General features: G+C 48.9%; 1 protein-coding gene across 1 annotated transcript; it reads left to right on the top strand.

Annotated features, from left to right (window-relative positions):
- Positions 1 to 6,167: 6,167 nt before the first annotated feature.
- On the top strand, positions 6,168 to 22,779 carry DOK2 (docking protein 2). Its single transcript, XM_060276485.1, has 5 exons — positions 6,168 to 6,414; positions 12,411 to 12,779; positions 15,935 to 16,049; positions 18,633 to 18,811; positions 20,010 to 22,779. The coding sequence occupies exons 1-5, from the start codon at positions 6,352 to 6,354 to the stop codon at positions 20,829 to 20,831; spliced, it is 1,548 nt and encodes a 515-aa protein (XP_060132468.1). The 5' UTR covers positions 6,168 to 6,351; the 3' UTR covers positions 20,832 to 22,779.
- Positions 22,780 to 23,181: the final 402 nt, after the last annotated feature.

Here is a 23,181-nt window from a genome sequence, read left to right as displayed (position 1 = left end):
GGCGACGCTGGATTTCGGCATCAATGTTGGCCCTTGTGGAAAGGTAACTGCCTAGATAGGATAAGTGATCAACATTTTCCAACGTTACACGACTGAGTTGGATTTGTGGTGCTGCAGAGGGGTTATTTTGTACTTGTTGGTGCAGCACTTTGGTTTTTTGGACGTTGAGTGATAGGCCAAGCTTTCTCTAGTAGCTAACCAGCTGCCCCAATGGGAAACCTGCAAGCAGTATTCAAGCACGCAAACACTCTCCCCTCTAGTTTTTTCCAGCAACTGGTCTTTGGAAACTTTGGAAACTTTGCTGGCTTCAACTGTGGAGGCAGAGCATTGCCACCATGAGTAGCCATTGAGAGCCCTCCCTATGAATTTGTCTAATCCCCTTTTAAAGCTATCTAGGTTGGTGCCCATCACTGCCTCCTGCAGAGCGAGTTAAGTTTCACTATGTGCTGGCTGACATCCATCTGTCTCAAAAGACAATGGACTGCGCCTCCAGAAGTGAAATCCAACTGCTGCATTAGCAGCAACAAAGCGACCCCCCTAGGGCGCAAGCCTGGGCAGTGTTTAGGAAGGTCTTGGGCTGCCCAGACAACAAGACACTACTCTTGTACTTAATTTTATCTGTCCTGAATCCTCCAGCTTCATTAAACACCCACAAGTTCTATTGCTGTGAGAGAGGGTGGGTGGGAACTTTTCTCTATCCACTTTCTCCATGCCAGACACAATTTCAGAAATTTGTCCCAGTGTAAAATAAGTGTCAGAGGCCACCCCCCTCTCATTTTGGTCTGGACTATCATGTTACAAATCTGGATTATATATGGGGGTTTACTACCTTCCAAACCAGGGGTTGGCAACCTAAGGCCCATGGGCCACAAGGGGCCCGCGGGGGTCGTTTAACTGGCCCACGAGCCACCCCAAACCGAGTTGCCTGCTCAGCAAGTCCCTGCCTGATGCGCTAAACTGGTGCAGCACGGCGCAGGGAATTGCTTCTGCGGCACCAGAAATCATGTCTGTGTCTGCGCCGGAAATCATGTCTACGCAGACACAGACGCCGGAAATCGCAGGTGCACGCGCTCACGCATGTGCACAATCCGACCCATGGAGTGATCTCCGCTGGAGTGAACCGGCCCAGGCAAGGTAAACCTTGCCGACCCCTGCTTCAAACTATAGCTATAAAGCACCTATTGGCTATGGGACAGAGGAGGCATGCTCTAGAAAAGGTAAAAGACCCCTGGACGGTTAAGTCCAGTCAAAGGCAACTATGGGGTGCGGTGCTCATCTCACTTCAGGCCGAGGGAGCCGGTGTTTGTCCACAGACAGCTTTCATGTGGCCAGCATGACTGAACCGCTTCTGGCGCGATGGGACACCGTGTTGGAAACACTGTTTACCTTTCCGCCACAGCAGTATCTATTTATGCACTACTCGCACTGGTATGCTTTCAAACTGCTAGGTTGGCAGAAGCTGGGACAGAGCAGTGGGAGCTCACCCCATCACGTGGATTCGAACTGCTGACTTTCCGATTGGCAAGACCAAGAGGCTCTGTGGTTTAGACCACATTGCCACCCACTCCCTTTAGGGATGCCCCACCCTTCTTTTGAGGCTTGAGCCTGACAGAAGTGGATTGGCCCTCTGGGCCCTCCTGGCAGGGCACCTCTCTTGGTTGTGAAGGTGCAAGAGCAGGAAGGGTGGGGGGAGAGCAAAGAAGGGTGGAGGAGAAAGGCTTGCCTTTCCAGCGAAGTGTGGGCTGCATTTGCTTTATGAGCAAGCAGGGAATGAAAACAACCAGCTATTAAATATTCTTCCTGGGAGACGTGTAACACTTTCTGTCCTATCCACTTTGCGGGTATAAATAAGAGGCTGTTTCTGGGCAGAGAAATGCCAGCATCTTGTGTGTGTTCTAGGAGATCCTAAAGCCTTTGCCAGCCTGGTGCTCTCCAGATCCCCTTGGACTACAACTCCCATCCGTCCCAGGCAGTCTGGCCATCAGATTCTGGGAGTTGTAGTGCAACAACATTGGGCACTTGCACCATGCTGGCCACCTCTAGGATAAAGATTGGGGGGGCGGGAGGCAGGGAGCAGCGAGGGTGTTCTGGTATGGCAATGCCACCTCTACCGTGTTTCCCCCTTTTTAAGACACCGTCTTACAACAATTTTTTCTCAAAAAACACAAGGTGGCTTACTTTCGGTGGGATGTCTTATTTTTTTACTACCGGTATGGTTTTTACGGTATTACCCCTTACGGCCTCCTCGGCCGGGCCAGACCGCTGACTCAGGGCACTGCTGGGTGCTTGGCGCTGCAGCAGCAGCCGGTTCCGGGTGGTGGGGCGGCAGGCCTCCTCGGCTGGGCCAGGCGAGGCCGCTGGTTCAGGTGCTCCACCCGATCGTCTAATAATGCAACGAGCACAGTTGCAAATAACAATATCCCTGAGCTGCTTTCTCATCCAGGCCCTGCGCTTGGCTCCCAGCTGAAGGCACCGCACGCAGCGTGGGGAGTTCGCTGGGGCGGAAGGGGCCTCGGGAAACTTGGTTGCCCAGGGAGCGCCCCAACCAAACTCCATGCAACCTTCCCCCCGCCCCCTTTCTGAGCACCCCTGACCCCTTCCCCTTCCCCAGGGGCGCGGGCGCGTGCCGGGGGTAGGAAGGGAAAAGGGGAAGCGCAAGCCCTTCCTTGGCGCTTCGGCCTTGAGGACTCTCGCCGGGCACCTGTGCTTGGGTCCGCCGGGAGCTGGCCCCGCCAGGCCGAGACTTGTTGAGGCCGCCCTCCGGCGTCGCCCCTTCGCTCTGCGCCTGGCCCCTCCCGCGGGGCTGGAGCTCGCCCTGGGCTCGCCGGGCAGCACGCTCGCAGTGCCTCTGCTGCGGTGGCGGCAGCGGCAACAGCGGCTCTTCCTTGCGCTCTTTCCCAGCTCCCGCAGGTAGAATAATGGCCATAGCCCAGCAGCCCTCAGCGGGCTGCGGGGCGGGTCTGTAGCTGGTGCGGGGTGGTGTCCTTTGCCGCGATCAGGAGCCGGAAGCGCCGGACATCGCACCAAGTGTCCGCGCACCCCTCTTACTCTCGCTCTCCATGGATGGGAGAGCGGGGGGCGGCCCCAGGGTGCCCGGCTCGGAGAGCCCCAACCGGGCTGTGGAGTAGCTGCTGGAGCTCAACAACATTATCGAGAACCAGCAGAAACTGCTGGAGATGCAGCGGCGCTGGATCGAGGAGCTGGGCTCACTGCTTCTTCCAGGGAGACTTTACAGTGTCTTCATTCGGCAGAGGGGCTGCCCGCCGCCGGGCCCGCTGCCCTCAGGGAGACAAGAAACAGGGTCCTCTTAAATGGCGTTTTTAAATGCCATTTTCTTCCCCGTGCTTCCCGCCTCCGCTGCGTCGGAGCGCAGCAGAACAGCTGATTGGAGCCTGGCTTCACAACTGAGCGCGCTCCTGCAGTGCCGGCTGCAAGGAGTGACTCTATGAGTGGAGGTGCCTGTGGGGGTTGGTTTCCGCGGTGTGGAAGTATGGCTTATTTTCGGGGGATGCCTTATATTTCTCAGATGCTTAAAAACCCTGCCATGGCTTACTTAATGACTACGTATTAAAAAGGGGGAAACACGGTAAGCTTTGTAGTTTCTGGATTCCTGCTTCGATTCCTGCATTGCAGGAGCTGGACTAGACAATTTTTTGGGTCTCTTCCACCTCTACAGTTCTACGATTCTATGACCCCTTTCACATGTTTTCCGTTCAGCTGGTGAAGAAAACCAAGTATGCACATCATTCTCTAAGCCTCCCGTCTCCCCCAGTTAACATCAGAAGCAGTTTGCTAAGATTTTATGTCTAAATATATATATATTCAGATATTCTCTTTGTGAAGCTCAGGAAATTATGCAGAGCCCCCTTGTCAGCTGTACTACACAGGGAACAATGCCTGCTGCAATTTGCCTTATAGCTTGTGCATGCATTATTCTTATTATTTATTAAACTTTTATTGGTCACTCTTTTTTTGCCGCGGGAACTCAAAGTGACAGCAAAGGATCCAGAAGTTCTCACAAGCTGCGTACCCATTCCGGCTTCAAAGGCAGTGTAACCATATCAAGGCAACCTCCCATCCACCCAGTCTAGGGAACCGCCCGGTAGCAGTACCTCCGTCTTATCTGGATTGAGCTTCAGTTTGTTGGCTCTCATTCAGTCCATTACCAAGGCAAGGCAGCAGTCCACGGATATATAAAAGCCTGCAGAAAAATATTTGGGGAATTTGACAGCACTGAGTGTACGGTAGTAGTCAGACAGGCGTCATGAATTCAAATAAAACTATTTAGAGTGAGGGACAGTAATGACTGTGCAGCAGAGGGAGAGGTTTGAGAGCAGCAGGGCTCTACGTATAGGCCAGCAGATCCCATTTCCCCCCCTCCTTTGTTTATGTTAGGAGAAGAACTCCATCTCGTTAACTTGGGGGGGGGGCTGATTTCACTTGCTTTCCATCCCACTCCCGTTTCTATTTGTGTTGTGTCTTTTAGATCCTGAGCTGGGGGGCAGGGACTGGTATTATTATTATTTTTTAAAAGTGTACAACCTTCCTGATCACTAAGTTGTGGGGTATATTACTATTATATTATTATTATTATTATTATTATTATTATTATTATTATTATTAGTGGGGATGGCTTTAAAATGAAATTAGACAAATTCAGGGAGACAAATTCTACCAGCCACAATGGCTACATTATGTCTTCATTGCAGGCATCCCCATCAAGGCTTTTACTGCTTCCCATCATTGTATGGCACCCATCAAGGCTTTTACTGCTTCCTGTGAACATGAGCTCCAGACTCAGAGCTTTCATTTTTTTAAAAAGTCTCTAGCCCTCTGAAAAAGTAAGTTCTGGGGCAAAATGTGTCCACCTGGACAGGTAAACAAATACGTGTCTGCATGCCATCAATGGATCTAGGAAAAGGATCTAGGAGTCTTGGTAGACCACAAACTTGACATGAGTCAACAGTGTGATGTAGCAGCTAAAAAAGCCAATGCAATTCTGGGCTGCATCAATAGGAGTATAGCATCTAGATCAGGCATCCCCAAACTGCGGCCCTCCAGATGTTTTGGCCTACAACTCCCATGATCCCTAGCTAACAGGACCAGTGGTCAGGGGAGATGGGAACTGTAGTCCAAAACATCTGGAGGGCCGAAGTTTGGGGATGCCTGCTTGGGACAATCTGCCCCTGCATACCAGTCGCTTTGGAGCAACTGCCAGAGAGGAATCTTGTGCTTAGGACCCACTGGTGGGATTCCCATTGTGGGAAAAAGGAAATCTTGGATCTGATGCAGCTGCAGGGCTCTTGTGTGTCAACTGAAATACTCCTGTGTGAATTTTTTCTGGGTACTGAGATCAGTGTTGGCTGTGGAGTCGGCCAGAATCCCTTGGCGCTGTAGAGAGAGGAGGAGCCGTGAGTATGTGTGTCATAGAATTGTCGAATTGTACAGCTGGAAGGGAGATCCCATGGGTCCTCCAACCTAGCCTCCTGTCTCTTAGAGGGCTACCGTAAGGACATCAGAAGAGCCAGCTGGATCAGGCTAATGGCCCATCTTGTCCAGCATCCTGTTCTCGCAGTGAACAACTAGGTGCCTGTGGAAAACCAGCAAGCAGGATTCGAGCACGAGAACTATCTCCCTTCCTGTGGTTTGCAGCAACTGGCCTTCAAAAGCATAGTTGCCTCCAACTGTAGACACAGAGCACAGTTGTCATGGCTAGTCCATAGGTCTCTCCTCCATGAATCTGCCTCATCCTCTTTCAAAGCTGTTCAAGTTGGAAGCCACCACTGCCTCCTGTGGGTGTAAGCGCCATAGTTTATGCACTGCATGAAGACGTGCAATCATACCTCGGTTTAAGTAAGCCTTGGTTTGAGTATTTTCAGTTTAAGTACTCCGCGGACCTGTCTGGAACGGATTAATCCACTTTCCATTACTTTCAATGGGAAAGTTCACTTCAGGTTAAGTACGCTTCAGGTTAAGTACAGACTTCCGGAACCAATTGTGTTTGTAAACCGAGGTACCACTGTACTACCTTCCATTTTCCATCCTTCAGCTTCATTGGATGTCCAGGAGTTCTACTGCTGAGCAAGAGGGAGAAATACTTTTCTCTGTGTGCATATGGCACAGTGATCTGTGTCTTCAGCGTCTGCCCTTCTTAGTGAGACCGCAACCACAGGAAGCTGACATGTGAAAACGCTTTTGAGAAAGAGAGAGAAAAAGGGTGGTAGAGGAAGGAAAACGGAGCCTTGCTGAGCAGTGCTGAGTGTGCAGCGCACCCACAGAGAGGCCAGGAGTGGGGCCAAAGAGAAGTTGTGTGTCCCCACCTGCTGCTGCCGCCGCTGCTCCTCCTTGACCATGGAAGAGACAGTGGTGAAGAAAGGCTTGCTCTACCTGCTCCAGCACCAGACCTTTGGGAAGGTAACACTGGCTTACTCCTCACTGAATGTTAGAACAAGGTGTTCGCTAAGATCTCTTTGATACCCAAGCAAATTATTGTTCCATCTTTGCACCTGGCTCTTTTGCACCTGTCTATGGAAACCGAACAGGATTTGAAAAGCAAAGAGTTGATTTCTCATCTCTCCTAACTCAGGGCTGAATTGCCAAACTCTATAAGGCCTTTCATCTTAAGAATTTGGATTGGTGGTGTTCAAGGGTTTGGCAAATTGCCCTTCTTGAACAGATATGTCCTAAACTAAAAGTATCTAAAGGGCAGAGTGTGAATATACAGGTGAAACTTGGAAAATTAGAATAGCGTTGAAAAGTGCATTTATTTCAGTAACGCAACTTAAAAGGTGAAACCAATATATGAGATAGATGTATGACATGCAAAGCCTTTATTTGTTGTAATTGCAATTATTTGTCGTTAGGCGGGTCAATTATAAATGGAATGTCATGAATGAAATGTAATAGCGATGTTTATCTTTGTATTAGTGTAACTATTTGTTTTATTACTGTGGAATTTCCAAAAGAAAGCATTTGTAAAAATAAAAAATAAAAAGTTGCAATACTGAAATAAATGCACTTTTCGACGATACTGTATTCTAATTTTCCGAGTTTCACACACACACACACAGCATTATTTCATTTCTTATGCCAATTCTTAGAGTTGTGGTCACTCATTGCCACCAGTCAGGGCCGGTAATGGGGCCTTTTATATGTCCAGCTGTCCTTTGTCAACACCGAATTGTCACCGTTTTTGTGTGTTGAATATATGCTATATGGTAATTTATGGACCTAATAGGTATCTAAAGCCATTTGCATATAACAAAATATGTATTTTATCAAAGTAATTGATATAGAAATGAGCAAACCAGTGATATTTTAGGGAGCAGGCTAGCAGACAGGGCCCATTACTTACATCATAGGAGCCTACGCAACACAAAACACTGTTGCTATGTTGTTGTTGTTTAGTCGTTTAGTCGTGTCCGACTCTTCGTGACCCCATGGACCATAGCACGCCAGGCACTCCTGTCTTGCACTGCCTCCCGCAGTTTGGTCAAACTCATGTTCGTAGCTTCGAGAACACTGTCCAACCATCTCGTCCTCTGTCGTCCCCTTCTCCTAGTGCCCTCAATCTTTCCCAACATCAGGGTCTTTTCCAAGGATTCTTCTCTTCTCATGAGGTGGCCAAAGTATTGGAGCCTCAGCTTCACGATCTGTCCTTCCAGGGAGCACTCAGGGCTGATTTCCTTAAGAATGGATAGGTTTGATCTTCTTGCAGTCCATGAGACTCTCAAGAGTCTCCTCCAGCACCATAATTCAAAAGCATCAATTCTTCGGCGATCAGCCTTCTTTATGGTCCAGCTCTCACTTCCATACATCACTACTGGGAAAACCATAGCTTTAACTATACAGACCTTTGTCGGCAAGGTGATGTCTCTGCTTTTTAAGATGCTGTCTAGGTTTGTCATTGCTTTTCTCCCAAGAAGCAGGCGTCTTTTAATTTCGTGACTGCTGTCACCATCTGCAGTGATCAAGGAGCCCAAGAAAGTAAAATCTCTCACTGCCTCCATTTCTTCCCCTTCCATTTGCCAGGAGGTGATGGGACCAGTGGCCATGATCTTGGTTTTTTTGATGTTGAGCTTCAGACCATATTTTGCGCTCTCCTCTTTCACCCTCATTAAAAGGTTCTTTAATTCCTCCTCGCTTTCTGCCATCAAGGTTGTGTCATCTGCATATCTGAGGTTGTTGATATTTCTTCCGGCAATCTTAATTCCGGCTTGGGATTCATCTAGTCCAGCCTTTCGCATGATGAATTCTGCATATAAGTTAAATAAGCAGGGAGACAATATACAACCTTGTCGTACTCCTTTCCCAATTTTGAACCAATCAGTTGTTCCATATCCAGTTCTAACTGTAGCTTCTTGTCCCACATAGAGATTTCTCAGGAGACAGATGAGGTGATCAGGCACTCCCATTTCTTTAAGAACTTGCCATAGTTTGCTGTGGTCGACACAGTCAAAGGCTTTTGCATAGTCAATGAAGCAGAAGTAGACGTTTTTCTGGAACTCTCTAGCTTTCTCCATAATCCAGCGCATGTTTGCTATTTGGTCTCTGGTTCCTCTGCCCTTTCGAAATCCAGCTTGCACTTCTGGGAGTTCTCGGTCCACATACTGCCTAAGCCTGCCTTGTAGAATTTTAAGCATAACCTTGCTAGCGTGTGAAATGAGCGCAATTGTGCGGTAGTTGGAGCATTCTTTGGCACTGCCCTTCTTTGGAATTGGGATGTAGACTGATCTTCTCCAATCCTCTGGCCATTGCTGAGTTTTCCATACTTGCTGGCATATTGGGTGTAGCACCTTAACAGCATCATCTTTTAAAGTTTTAAATAGTTCAGCTGGAATATCATCACTTCCACTGGCCTTGTTATTAGCAGTGCTTTCTAAGGCCCATTTGACTTCACTCTCCAAGATGTCTGGCTCAAGGTCAGCAGCCACACTACGCTAACTGTTGCTATATATTGGTTTTATTTTGTTTTTTATCTTATATTTTGGAAATGTACATCCAAGTTTTTTCCCCTTTTTTGGGGGTGTGTGTGTCAGAGGATTGTTGTGGCTACTCCCGAGTAAAGACGCTCCAGTCCGTTCTGTCTTTTAAGGTTTTATTGTGCATATTATTTACAGTGCAGATAGCAGAAAACATGACCTCCTAGTCACTCGCAGAATCCGGCAATGGCGCCCCTCTGCTCTGGGGCCAGCATAATAGCTCGGGCACCCCGAAATGCCGCCCTCTCACCCTGCGTTTAGGTGCGTGTCTCAATTCGGGCACCGGAAGCGGCGGCGCTCCCTCCTCCAGCTGTGGGCTAGGGTGGTGCAGGGGCTCTGATACCTCACTGAGCCTTCCCTCCATTCCGCTTCCCTCCTCATTCCTCCCCCCCCTGACCCGCTGCTACCGCTCCCTGTAGGGAGTCCCCCTGACAGGGGGCTATAGCTTTTTTAGCTTACCAGTACAGTATACGTAACTCCGGCACTGCCACCAGTCTATGCAAATGTATGGCTCAGACATTTAAGACTAGAACCTTTCTTCTCAATAAGGATGGAAGTCGCAAGTGGGGAATGCTTTTATATTTATACATATTTATGATTTGTAAATGGGACCTTTGTATGAGTTAATATTTTATTATTCCTTTGGTGCTCTGCTGGATCTGTGTATTTTTGTCCTTACAGGCTGTGACGCTTTATGGTTTACATATCTGATTTCTTTTTTTGTTTTTCTTATGCTTGCACTTCTTCTTGTTGTTAATAAATTAATATAATTTAGCAAAAAAGAAAAAGAAAAAAGACTGGCTAGTCCTTCTCCAGCCTCGAGCCTCCTTTTGCTTTAGGCAGGGGTCAGCAAACTTTTTCAGCAGGGGGCCGGTCCACTGTCCCTCAGACTTTATGGGGGGCCGGAATATATATTTTTTTGGGGGGGAATGAACGAATTCCTATGCCCCACAAATAACCCAGAGATGCATTTTAAATAAAAGCACACATTCTACTCATGTAAAAACATGCTGATTCCCGGACCGTCCGCGGGCCAGATTTAGAAGGCGATTGGGCTGGATCCGGCCCCTGGGCCTTAGTTTGCCTACCCATGGGCTAGAAGCTCAGGGATCACTTCTACCAGGCTCCAGACCTCTTGCCTCTCCCATCCTTTTAAAACCCTTTAAAAATTGCTGAGCTCCCTCTGAAATTTGGCCTCAGTTTGCCTCCGAACGTATAAATTTTTGTAACTCACCCAGGGAATTTCTTGATAAAGGGCAGATAAAAAATACTCTTAATGAAGAGAAAGAAAGCAGGCAAATTTCTTCAATGTGCACCCTGCACCCTGAGTTTTTGAAGGATCAGGCTGGATAGAGCCCAGCTTTTCCATAGGCAGGAGCTGAACACAGGGCTGAAAAACATGCACACAGAGACACCCCAGTTTCCTCCTCCCCATGAACTTTCACATTTGCTCTTTTTCACCCTTGCTATTGTTATAAGAATTTAAAGTCATATATATACAGTGGTACCTCTACTTACGATGTGTGTTCCGAACACACATTTGTAAGTCGAAAAAAATTGTAAGTCGAATCCCATAGGAATGCATTGGGAGAAAAAATTCGTAAGTCGAAGCAACCCTATCTAAAAATTCGTAAGTAGAAAAAATCCTATCTAAACTGCATCCAAGATGGCGGACGGAGCTCCATTCATAAGTAGAAACATTCGTAAGTAGAGGTACCACTGTATATAAAACAAAATGTATAAACCATGTGTCTGAAGCCCCACAGAAAAAAGTCCTGAAACCATTTTCTCTCTCCCCAAATGACCTCAAATATTTCTCTGCAAGGTCGAAGGAAATGGGGAGCCTCCCCATTGTCTCTTTGCTCACAAATCCTGTCTCAAGGACACACTTAAGATATGAATAGGGTGAGCCTGTGGCCTGTGACCTGGATAGTTATCATAACAAAAGAGTGGCCAGGATGCCCAGGTAATCCAATCAGGTAACCTGGCAGACAGGATAAAAACAATGCACTCAGATTTCTGTTGTAGTCTGCCCCTTCTCTGATGTATGTATGATGTATGGAGGGGTGGTCTTGGGCTCCAGGGTGGGCTCCAGGGCTTGTACACCTTTGTCCTGGGTCCTTCCTGCCTTCTGCGTGTGGCAGTGAGCATCCTGTTGCAACAGTTAATAAAGATCAGGCTTATAGCGGCTTTGCTTTTGTACATCCTGGTCTGGTCTCTGTTCATTTCCCAACCAGTTTGAGCTTTAAAAGGTACACTCTCTCCGAAGGTCCAATCTTCCTTAAGAAGCTGAACCCCTTGAAGGGACCCCTCAATATTCTTGTTTCACTAAGAAACGGACTGGGTATTAAGGCATGTCTGCAACTTCCCAGGGCCTACCTGGGTGGATGATTGCATTCCCCTGGGGCTGCTTTTAGAAGACGGCTCAGAAAATGCAGGATGGTGACTGGTGCACAGTGAGAGCAGCTCATCGCATGGATCTTATGCAGGGCCGGCCCTACCATTAGGCAAAGTGAGGCAGATGCTTCTTCTGCTGGCAGATGCTGGGGGGTGGCACCTGTCCCCTGACCATTCCCTCTCAGTAGAGGCAGGTCCATTACCTGAAATGAGGCACTGCCATCTTGTCCTTTGCCTCAGGCAGCAAAAGAGCTTGGGCTGGCCCTGACCTCGTGCTAATGGCAATGGCTATCTACAATATTTGTTTCAAGGCTCAATTAGAAGTGCTGGTATATGCTTCAGGCATTCTTCTGTCTATGTCATATACAGCAGAACCATCGTTTTCAAGACGACTCTCGTCAAAGCCTGGCAAACGTGGCTTGACAATTGGATACGCTTGATAGTCGTGGATTGTAGTCATTCTATTTTACTGTTTTGCTTTTCACCTTGTTTTTCTGTGTTTTATATACACGAGGCACGTTCAACTCCCAATAAACTGCAATCTACTCACAGTATAAAAAAACCAGCTGTGATTTGGATTGACCAGAGTTGTTGAGCTTTTTTTTAGGGGAGACTTTACGGGGGGTGGGGGTGGTGTTTGACAAAGGTGATACCGCGATTGACCAAAGACACACCAGCGATCGACCAGTCGATTGCGATTGACATGTTGGGCATGCCTGATATACATTATAAAATGAATTTTTTAAACTTTACTATTAATGATAAGTGTTGTTATTAAACATGTCACTGAATTCTGAGGTCTTTATATTTATTCTGTGAACTGCCTTGAGATTATTCTGTGAGATTATACCCTGAGACCTCTGGGTATAGGACGGTATATAAATTCAATTCAAACAAACAAACAAACAAACAAACGCTCTTAATTGCTGCAAACTGCTCTGACACACTTTTATGATATAGCAGTATACAAAGGTTGTTTTTTTTTAATGACTAAAGAAACAAACCTTCGCTTGTGTTTTTTCTCCCCCTCAGAAATGGCGGAAGTTCTGGGCTGTCCTGTACAGGGAAAGCGCCTGTGCCCCAGCCCGCCTTGAGCTCCTGGAGTCGGCGGAGAAAGCCAAGAAAGGGGAGAGCAGCAGACGCCTCATCAAGCTGGAGGACTGTGTGCAGGTGGCTGAGGCAGGCGGAGAGACCGGCAGCCCCAAGGAGACAGTGCCTTTCTTCCTGGAGACCACCGAGAAATGCTACCTGCTGGCTGCCGAGAGGGCGGAGGCGGAGGCCTGGATCCTGGAGCTGTGCAAGCATGCTTTCACCGTGAGGAAAATGGCACCCAGTAGTACAGACAGTGGTCATGTCTCATGCAGAGAGAGGTGTGGAAAGCTGCACCTCCTCATCCAGTGTGTGTAGCAGTTTAGAAACTGCCTTTCACTGGCCCATGGTCTGTCAGAAGACTGATTAAATGAAAATCCTTCACATATACCGTGTTTCTCATAAAATAAGACGTACCTATAAAATAGGCCATGGCAGGATTTTCATGCGTTGACAAAATATAAGACATACCCCCAAAATAAGCCGTAGTTGTGGGAGCAGGTCTGGTTGGTGCCATGGAAGAGGAAGATGCCTGTCAGCGCCCGGAACCGGATGCTGCTGCCCCTCCAAAACGCCCAGCAGTGCGCACCGCGCCCCGACCCGGCGGGACCCAGTAAGAGCCGCAGCGCGCGCTGCGTGGAGCCCCGAGCCAGCGGGACCCAGCAGTGCACCCCGCTGAAGCGCCGACAAAGCGCCCAGCAGCGCCATGCGGAGTGCCCCGAGCCAGCAGGACCCAGCAGTGCTCTGTAGCACTTTGAATCCTCCTGCTGCTGCAGCTCGGGGCGCTCTGTGCGGCGCTGCTGTGCGCTTTGTCGGTGCTTCAGCTGGGTCCCGCTGGCTTGGGGCTCTACGCAGCAGGAGAAGGATGCCTGCTGGAGCACCCCGAGCCTCCGGGAGCTGGCAGGAGGAGGAGGCCTGCCGAGTCAGTGCCCGGCAGCGCCACACGCCCCGAGCCAGTGGGACACAACAGCAGCAACGCCGGCCGCGGCAGGAGGAGGCAGGCACCCAGAACCATACAGTACTTACCGGTAATAATAATATAAAAAGACACCCCCCCCAAATAAGCCATAGGCTTGTTTTCTTGAGTAAAATAAATATAAGACGGTGTCTTATTTTAGGAGAAACACGGTAGTTAAACTGTGGAACTCGCCTTCGCAGGAGGCAGGGATGATGACCCCCAAACAGATATGGCTTTAACAGAGGATTAGACAAATTTACGGAGGAGGCTATTGTTAAAAGAAAAAAAAAACTGCTCCATTTCCCTTATGGGGTATCCAAGAGCCCTATCCATAGAGCCCTATTGGTAGGAGAAAATAACAGAGGCCAACCAGAGTATATTGAGAAGCAAAGCGGCTTGTTCTTTATGAAACTGTTGCAACAGGGTCCCCACTCATCACACGCAGGAGGGAGGAGAACCCTGAACAATGGTGCCCAAGCCCTTATACAGTGGTACCTCAGGTTACAGATGCTTCAGGTTACAGACTCCGCTAACCCAGAAATAGTGACTCGGGTTAAGAACTTTGCTTCAGGGTGAGAACTGAAATCGTGCGGCGGTGGCACAGCAGCAGCAGGAGGCCCCATTAGCTAAAGTGGTACCTCAGGTTAAGAACAGTTTCAGGTTAAGAACGGACCTCCAGAACGGATTAAGTTCTTAACCCGAGGTACCACTGCATAGACTTTTGAAATTGCCCATCCTGAAGCCCAAGACCACTCCCCCCCAAACATCAGACATACATCACAGAAGGAGGCGGTCTACGGCTGAAATCCTGTCTGGCAGGATACCTGAAAATGGTCACTGATTGCTTTACATGGGCAGCCTGGGCATTCTTTTGTGATGGTGAATACTTTAGTTCCTGAGTCCAGGTTACAGGCTCACCCTATTCATACACAAATACGCCCTAAAGACAGGATTTGCAAGCAAAAAGATAATGGGAAGGCTTTCCCCATTTGCCTCCCTTACCGCAGAGGAATATTTGAGGTCATTGGGAGGATCAAAATGGCTTCAGGATTGCTCTCCCATATTATTTCAGACACATAGTTCATATATTTAGATATGTGTGCATTTAAGAATATTTGTTTTATATTTGAGACGTTAGAATTCTTATAATAAGGTCCAGTCGTGACCGACTCTGGGGTTCCGTGCTCATCTCGCATTATTGGCCGAGGGAGCCGGCGTATAGCTTCCAGGTCATGTGGCCAGCATGACAAAGCCGTTTCTGGAAAACCAGAGCAGCACATGGAAACGTCGTTTACCTTCCCGCTGTAGCGGTTCCTATTTATCTACTTGCATTTTGACATGCTTTCGAACTGCTAGGTTGGCAGGAGCTGGGGCCAAGCAACGGGAGCTCACCCCGTCACAGGGATTTGAACCACCGACCTTCTGATCAGCAAGCCCTAGGCTCAGTGGTTTAACCCACAGTGCCACCTGGTCCCTGCCACCTGGGTCCCTGCAGGAAGTATCTTGGGGGAAATGCCTTTCCAGATACTGGGTAGTTGTTTTTCACTTGTTGTTGTTGTTTAGTCGTTTAGTCGTGTCCGACTCTTCGTGACCCCATGGACCAGAGCATGCCAAGCCCTCCTGTCTTGCACTGCCTCCCACAGTTTGGTCAAACTCATGTTCGTAGCTTCGAGAACACTGTCCAACCATCTTGTCCTCTGTCGTCCCCTTCTCCTAGTGCCCTCAATCTTTCCCAACATCAGGGTCTTTTCCAAGGATTCTTCTCTTCTCATGAGGTGGCCAAAGTATTGTAGCCTCAGCTTCAGGATCTGTCCTTCCAGGGAGCACTCAGGGCTGATTTCCTTAAGAATGGATAGGTTTGATCTTCTAGCAGTCCATGGGACTCTCAAGAGTCTCCTCCAGCACCATAATTCAATTTTCACTTGTAAATCATGTAAATAAACAAAGGGTTTGGAATGAAGGGGCTTGCCCCCCTGCAAAACTGGCATGGCAAGTATCTGTTAAGCTGAGCAGACTAGTTGCCAGCTAGAGCATCTCCTTTGTATCAATAGGTGTGAATTTGTGAAAGGATTCGGGATATTTACCATTTCAAAAGGATGGTCCAGACTGATCAAGATTGGGCCATCAGCAAAAAAACATCATCAGATGTCTTGACAGATAGGAGATAAGCCAGTCTCTTAAATTTCTGTGGTAGACTGCCTCTTTCTGTGACCTGTGTATGACGCTTTTGGGTGGTCCTTGGCTAAGGGGCTGGGGAATTTCTGATGCCTTTAAAAGTTCTTTCACACCTTTGTTCAGGGTCCTCGCCTCCTACCTGAGGTGGGCAGGAGACTTTTGTTGCAAGAGGAAAATAAAGATCTGCCTTGCTTTCACAGGATCCTGCCTCAGCTGATGCTTCTCTGACCGATAAGGAACTTGGGGGACTCTTGAGTCCCTTAATGGGGAGCTGGGCTGTAGAAGCCACACCCCCGCTGTTTTCTGGTAACAATATGTTCTCTTTGGGTTTTAGAGAAGCACTGAAGACTGGAAAGTGATGCTGGAGAAGGAGTTCCTGAAGGGCAAGGCCACATCTCCCCCTGCTTTCTCCATGGCAGAGAATTCCCTGTACAGCACCACCTGCAAAGGTAGGAGAGGAGAGAACAGGAGACACCCGAGTTGGGCAGGGAGCAAAGAGGAAGGGCCTGCCACCATCGAGAGATGATGCTTGCAAGCAGCCAAACTGAGAGCATGTTGGACTACATGGCCCTTTCAGGTGGTGCTGTGGTTAACCCACTGAGCCTAGGGCTTGCTGATCAGAAGGTCGGCGGTTCGAATCCCTCTGGTTTGCCAGAAGCAGCTTTGTCATGCTGGCCACATGACCCAGAAGCTATACGCCGGCTCCCTCGGTCAATAATGCGAGATGAGCGCGCAACCCCAGAGTCGGTCACGACTGGACCTAATGGTCAGGGGTCCCTTTACCTTTACATGCCCCTTGGGGGGGTGTCCTTTCCACTTCTACAATTCTATGCTTCTGTGTCGGGGGAAAGACCGAAAGGACCAGCTCTCCATCTCCAGCTGCCCAACACTACTTTTACAGCTCCAGCATTTGAACCAAAGCGATGTTCTGTTCTCCTTGGGGCTCTGTGCTCAAAGGTGGGGGCTAGGCATGCATACAGCATGCCCCACAGTGGAGCCTGTCTTCCAAGAACAGGCATGCAAAGTGCTCACTCTGGCCGAGGCGTCGTCGTCATGGAAAATCTGCCTCTGCCGTAGCTCTCGCTTGTCCTCTTCCTGACAGTGGTTTTGCGGGCTGTGCAGGGCTCACACCGATACTGCTTCTTGCTGCTCCCCAGGCACTTATCTCCCCTTCTCCATTTCCTGCCCTCCTCCCTCCCACCACTTGTCCTTGTTATAAGAATTTAAGGTCTCAAATATATACAGTGGAACCTCAGTTTGTGAACACCTCGGTTTACGAATTTTTGGTTTACGAACGCCGCGGAGCCATCTGGAATGGATTAATTCACTTTCCATTACTTTCAATGGGAAAGTTCGCTTCAGTTTATTAACGCTTCAGTTTATGAACAGACTTCCGGAACCAATTGTGTTCATAAACCGAGGTACCACTGTAAATCAAATGTACAAGGCAAACATGTACATAAATACATAAACCACATGTCTGAAACAGTACAGGAAGACAGTCCTGAAACCATTTTGACTCTCCCAAACTGACCAAATGTTTCTCTGCAAGGAGGGAAGAACTGAAAAAACCTCCCCATTGTCTCTGTGCTCACAAATCCTGACTTAAGGGCACATTTAAGGTGTGAATAGGGTGAGCCTGTGACCTGTGTCCTGGATTCAGGAATTAGGTACCCTCTTTTCCCGAAAATAAGACATAGTGATAGGCGCAGTTCTGGAGGGCGCCAAGGAAGAGGCGAGGCTGGATGCGTAATAAAAAAATTAAGACATTCCGTGAAAATAAGCCATAGTGTGTCTTCTTGAGGAAAAATAAATACAATACAGTGTCTTATTTTCGGGGAAACACGGTAGTTATAATAACAAAAGAGTGGCCAAAACCTAGATAATGCAAGCAGGTAACCTGCCAGAATTATGGTGCTGGAGGAGACTCTTGAGAGTCCCATGGACTGCAAGAAGATCAAACCTATCCATTCTGAAGGAAATCAGCCCTGAGTGCTCCCTGGAAGGACAGATCCTGAAGCTGAGGCTCCAATACTTTGGCCACCTCATGAGAAGAGAAGACTCCCTGGAAAAGACCCTGATGTTGGGAAAGACTGAGGTCCATGGGGTCATGAAGAGTCGGACATGACTAAACAACAGCAACAACAACCTGCCAAACAGGAGATAAACAGCACACTCAGGATTCTGTTTTAGACCGCCCCCTTCTGTGATGTATGCATGATGTTTCTGGGGGTGGTCTGGAGTTTGAGGGTGGGCAATTCCAAAAGTCCATATAAGGGCAGGCACACCTTTGTTCTGGGTCCTCCTCCTCTCTCCTGCGTGTGGGGGGAGCACCCTGTTGCATCAGCTTTAATAAAGACCCCCATAAGGGAGTAAGGGCAGATTTTGTTTACAACAACTTCAGTGTCCTTGGGGGGGAACCTGCACCTGAGAAAGTGGGCTGGGGGCAGGACATTGGACAGAAGCCTGTGATGACACGGAATTTCATTAAATTTATGCCCTGCTCGATTGTAAAAAAGATAGAGAAAACTTTACAAAGCAGGTTTGCAAAGGGAACAAACAAACAAAAACAAACAAACAAACAAACAAACAAACCCTCTTTAAAACATTCAGAAGATAAACTCAGCAGTTAACTAACACATACAGCAGAATTCTACATGTCTGAGCAGGCTTCTCTAAACAAAAATGTCTTTTAGCAGGCGCCAAAAGGAGCACAGAGAAGGCACCCGCCCCATGTCAATAGGCAGGGAGTTCCAAAGTGTGGGTGCTGCCACAGGAAAAGAATGGGGGGCCACTTGCCACGAAGGCTATGCCTGCCTCCCTTGTCCGAGGCAGTAGTGCTTCTGAATACCAGTTGCTGGAAACTGGGGGGGGGGCAGGCGGATGGAGAGGGCTCTTGCCCTCAGCTCCTGCTTGCATGTGTCCCATTAGGGCATCTGGTTGGCCACTGTAAGAACAGGATGCTGGACTAGATGGGCCATTGGCCTGATACTGCAGCCAGGATCTTCTTAGGCTCTTATGTTTCCTTCCAGCCGCCGAGAGGCAGTTTCCCGTGGCTGTGAGGGCAACAGAGGCCTCTGAGCGCTGTCAGGTCTGGGGCATGTTCCTTCTGTGCGCCAACGCGGATGCCTTGGAGCTGCGTGACATGCAAGCGGGGGAAGTGATCTACAGCTGGCCGTACAAGTTCCTGCGGAGATTCGGTCATGACAAGGTAATGGCTGTGACGGTGTTTGTCTCCGGCACGACACATTTCACGTGTGCAGTGCCAGAGAGCTGCTGTTCCTAAGCAGACCGGGTGGTGTGGATAGGAAGTTGCCCGTGGCCTGGTACTGCCTCCTTTCCACTGAACATGCCTCCCAGATGTGCCTCCTTTCCAGATGTGTTTCCGCTGCCTGCCTCCTTGCCACTCCTTCCTGGCTGATTGGGGGGGGGGTTTGTCCTGCTCACCTGCTTTTCCACTGACAGTGTGCTCCTGCCTCGGGCAGCAGTAGGAGATGTTACGCCCCTGGGGAAGCGGAGGAGGCAGCTGAGATGGGAGCCAAGCCTGAGAAATGGGTGGTAGTGGGGGAATCATGATTTTGCATTTCCTGTCTTTGGCGGAAGGTTTTGTGTCAGCTGGGTGGGGCTTTCCCGCCCCCCTCCACTCTGCCCCCTGCAGGATGCCCTGAGTCCTTCTCTTCCCAAATCCCTGGGAAGGAAGTGAGTCTTACATTGCAGGGGTTTGGATTAGATAACCCGTTGGACCCCTTCCAGCTCTGCAATTCTATGTTTGAGTTCTCTAGGGTGATGTCTTGGGGCTGAACCAGATGTGAAGATGGAGGGCTGTGATGGGAATTCCTATCTGACAGTTTCCTGGTCCTACCTAATATCTGCCACCCAACCTTGGCGGTCCTAAGGCTCTCGTGGCTTTGCCTAGCAGAGAGGAGCATTCTAAGTCCCACGGGAGGCAGTGAGGGCCACAAACTTGGATAGCTTTTAAAGAGGAATTGGATAAATTCATGGAGGAGAGGGCTATCGACGGCTACCAGCCATGGTGGCTCTGTTCTGCCTCCACAATTGGAGGCAGCAATGCTGATGAATACTAGTTGCCAGAAGCGACAGGGTGGGGAGAGTGGTCCTGGGCTCAAATCCTGCTTGCTGGTTTCCCAATAGAGGCATCTGGTTGACCAACTTGAGAAGGGGATGTTGGACTAGATGGGTCACTGGCCTGATCCAGCAGGCTCTTCCTATGTTCTTAGAAGATGGAGAATTGTTATGGGAGCTCCCAGCCTCCTGGCCCCATTGACTCTCTGCTCACCTTGATGGGCCTAAATCTCACCTGACTTTGCCCAGCAGAGAGGAGCATTTCGAGCTGCTGGTCCCCTTGTCCCTCCTTACAGACTGACCCCAGGATACCTTGTGTTTCCTAGGCCATCTTCTCCTTTGAAGCTGGGCGGAGATGTGCCTCTGGCGAAGGCAGCTTTGAATTTGCCACCAAGCAGGGCAGCGAGATCATCCAGGTCATTGAAGGCGCCATCAACGCTCAGAGGAACTCCACCAGTTCGTCTTCAGGTGCCGCCCTTCTGGCCGGGGCCGCCAGTCCAGCCAAGCCTGACGAAGGTGCCCAGGGGGGGAAAGCCACAGTGGTGATGGAAGGGCAGTCGTTCCGTGCTGCGGGAACCAAATCCCTCTCCTTCGAGTCCACCTGGCAAGGAAGGCCAGCGAAGGGCAGGTTAGTCAAGCCCACGGCCAGCTGCCCCCTCTCCAGCACCAACTGCCCCTACATGGAGGGGTCTGATGCCCATCCCAGGCGAGAACCCCAGCAGGAATCAATGTCTGAGTATGCGGAGCCATTTGATGCCATATCCAAGTCCTTGGGAAGCTCAGGTGGCAGCTGTTTCCCCCTGCCTAGCACCGAGGAGCCACCGGGGGCAGCGGGCTTGCATGCCAGGACCAGAGGGTTGGGCCTGTCACCTGCCTCTCTGGGGCTGCACCACATCTATGATGACCCAGAGGGTCTGGTCCACCTGGTGTACGATGAGCCCCAGGAGTTCACAGGGGACGCCTGGAAGGTGCAGGCCACTCCTGAGGACCCTGTCGGCCACGAATACCCCTACAACCCAAGCTTGGACGACTACTCCGTGCCTAAGATGGCGGCAGCGTATGCCCCTGTGCAAGATCAAAACGGGCTTGGAGAAAGTGCATATGATCAGGTGATCTTGAGCCTCAGGAACAAGAAAAATGCACAGTGAAAGGAGAGGATGGATGGAGTGAATGAATGAATGAATGAATGAATGAAGGAAGGGGTGGATGGGAAATGAGAGGATCGCTTTGTTTAATTTGTTGTGGGAGATGAGCCAGGGTGCAACCTCCCTCCCTGCCCTCCTCTCAGAGCTCAAGTATGTTTATAGAGGAAGTATCCTGGCCATCATCATTGCAAGGGGGAGTGGATCCAAACTGAGCGGGAGAGAGCAGGCTTGGTGCAATTTTGAAGGCTGTGTGCCATGTGATGCATTATTATGCGCCAGTACGGCTTTCCTACATGAAATATGTTAAAGGGTGAAGACTATAATATACAGTATAGCTGCTCTGCAAACAAGCATAAGGCTTTTCATTTTGCAGGCCCTTCCTTGGCTGCACTTGCCTTCCACTTGTGGCTCAGCTGATCTGAGGTGAAACGTCTTGAGCCACCAAGAGGCCTCGGTCTCTCTTTCAGTCTTCTGAGCTGCTCCCACTCTGATGGCTTAGCATGTAGCTCTTTCTCTTTCTCCCCCTTTGGAGTGGTGTTTCTGGGGATCTCTGTGGGGTTCCTAACTCTTGAAAGAGACTGCTAAAAAGAGCAGAGAAAGCTAAAAAGCATTAAACACCTACAAAAAGTCTTTTAAGTAAGCAGGTATGTCTTCACTTGCTGCGGAAAGGACAGCCACGTTGGCATTCCACAAACAGGGGCTGCCACAAAAAGGCTCCGTCCCGTGTCAACAATCATCCTATAAGAGTGGAATTCAAAGAAAAGCCCCCTGTGTTGGTTCAAGCCACCTGGAGCTTTAAAGAAGATATTGTGACCTTCAAATATGGAGAGCAACTAATGAAGTGAGGGGTGGGAAACTTATGATCCATCGGCCAAGGAACTCAAATTTGGCACATGAGGCCATTTTCTGAAAGCTGTCAGTCAGCTGATGTCACTTTGATGGGTCAGGGATATCAGCTGATGAGTGAGGCTCATTTATTTGTTGGCTGCACTCAGTGATTGTCCATCCAGGGGTTAAATCCTACTCAGTTTGGGAGGATTCAATGTGAACTCCTTCCTGATCTCAACAAGTTTAAACAGTTGCTAAAACAAAGGCTAAAACAAAGGTTTTAGCAGGGCCTGCGAGGTGCTTTGAAGTTCCGACTTTGGGTCTTCAAAGCACCCAATCCCCTGATGTCATTGTTTATTTATTTACGCATTCACATTTCACACTTTGGTTAAAAAACAAAATCAAGGCAATATACATAGATATACAAATAAGCAAAAAGCACCCATAAAACATAGTTTAAAACATCAATAAATACTAAATGATTAATGAGAAAATTAATATTTCAAACTCACAACATCTGCAGTAGAATAGTTCTTCAAAGCTACATTTCAAGAGGGGGATGATGCCCCAAGGGCACCAGGGAGGGGCTCTGCATGCACATCCCAGCCTCTGTATTATGCTGGTGACTCCTGACCTAGGTAACAACCACTTTGGAAACTTGAACTCACATCTGACAATCTTTGCCACTTCCACTTCCTCTTCCATAAACATAACAATTCAGGAAATACTTTTCAATATTATTATTTTATATTATTTTATGTACAGTCCTCTCAACAGAAGACTTTACATCCAAAATAAACCAGAATACAAGCGAAAAACATGACTCACATATTTTCATTTGTACCTAATTCTTCTCAAATTCCCTGTTTTTCCACTCTTTAATGTTACTCTTCTTCTTTTAACTCCTTGTTCTTAGCCTCTTAAATCACCTATGCACCCTTAACAATTTTCCACGTATTGCCCTGTGCCTCCCGACCCCCGACCCCATTGCTTCCCTTCACCCATGTGTGATCTTCTCTACATAATATTGTTTCTCATTGTGTTAATTAAAGTTGTATTTATTGTTTCGTATATATCATGATATCATCTTGTATCCTTGCGCACTTTAGCTATTGCATATTAAATTTGGGCTCCAATCCCAGTTCTGTCCATGGAAAGTACTTTTCAAGATTATGGCCAGGTGGCTGTCAGGAGCTAGTGGGACTCGAACCCATAGCCTTGGGATATGTGTGCCCCTGGTGGTGAGCTGCAGGTCTGCAGGAGTCCGAGGCAGTGAAGGAGCCTCAGGCCCTGGAGTGACTCTGCTCCCCCCTCCCACCCCGGTTGACCACTGGATCCTGCTGGACAGGAATGGGTAAAGACGACTTCCTGTTCCAGGAATGCAAAGGTCTTGCAGAGCTGTGGGGTACCCCTGTATCCTTTGCCTGCTCCTTGGCCCTGGCCTCCGATTCCATTACCAACAGAAGCCGATCTCCACCTACTATACCTTGAGGGTACCAAGTTGACCTGGTGCAACTTCTGCTGC

The sequence above is a fragment of the Zootoca vivipara genome, chromosome 6 (assembly GCF_963506605.1).
Source record: "Zootoca vivipara chromosome 6, rZooViv1.1, whole genome shotgun sequence".
Lineage (NCBI taxonomy): Eukaryota > Metazoa > Chordata > Lepidosauria > Squamata > Lacertidae > Zootoca > Zootoca vivipara.
Note: the sequence above shows the minus strand (reverse complement) of the source record. Positions and strands in the feature narration are given on the sequence as shown.

Coding starts and splice junctions, on each gene's coding strand:
- DOK2 (XM_060276485.1), top strand. CDS start 6,352: ATGGAAGAGACAGTGGTGAAGAAAGGCTTGCTCTACCTGCTCCAGCAC. Junction 12,780..15,934: donor TGCACCTCCTCATCCAGTGT/GTGTAGCAGTTT, acceptor TTTGGGTTTTAG/AGAAGCACTGAAGACTGGAA. Junction 18,812..20,009: donor GGAGATTCGGTCATGACAAG/GTAATGGCTGTG, acceptor TGTGTTTCCTAG/GCCATCTTCTCCTTTGAAGC.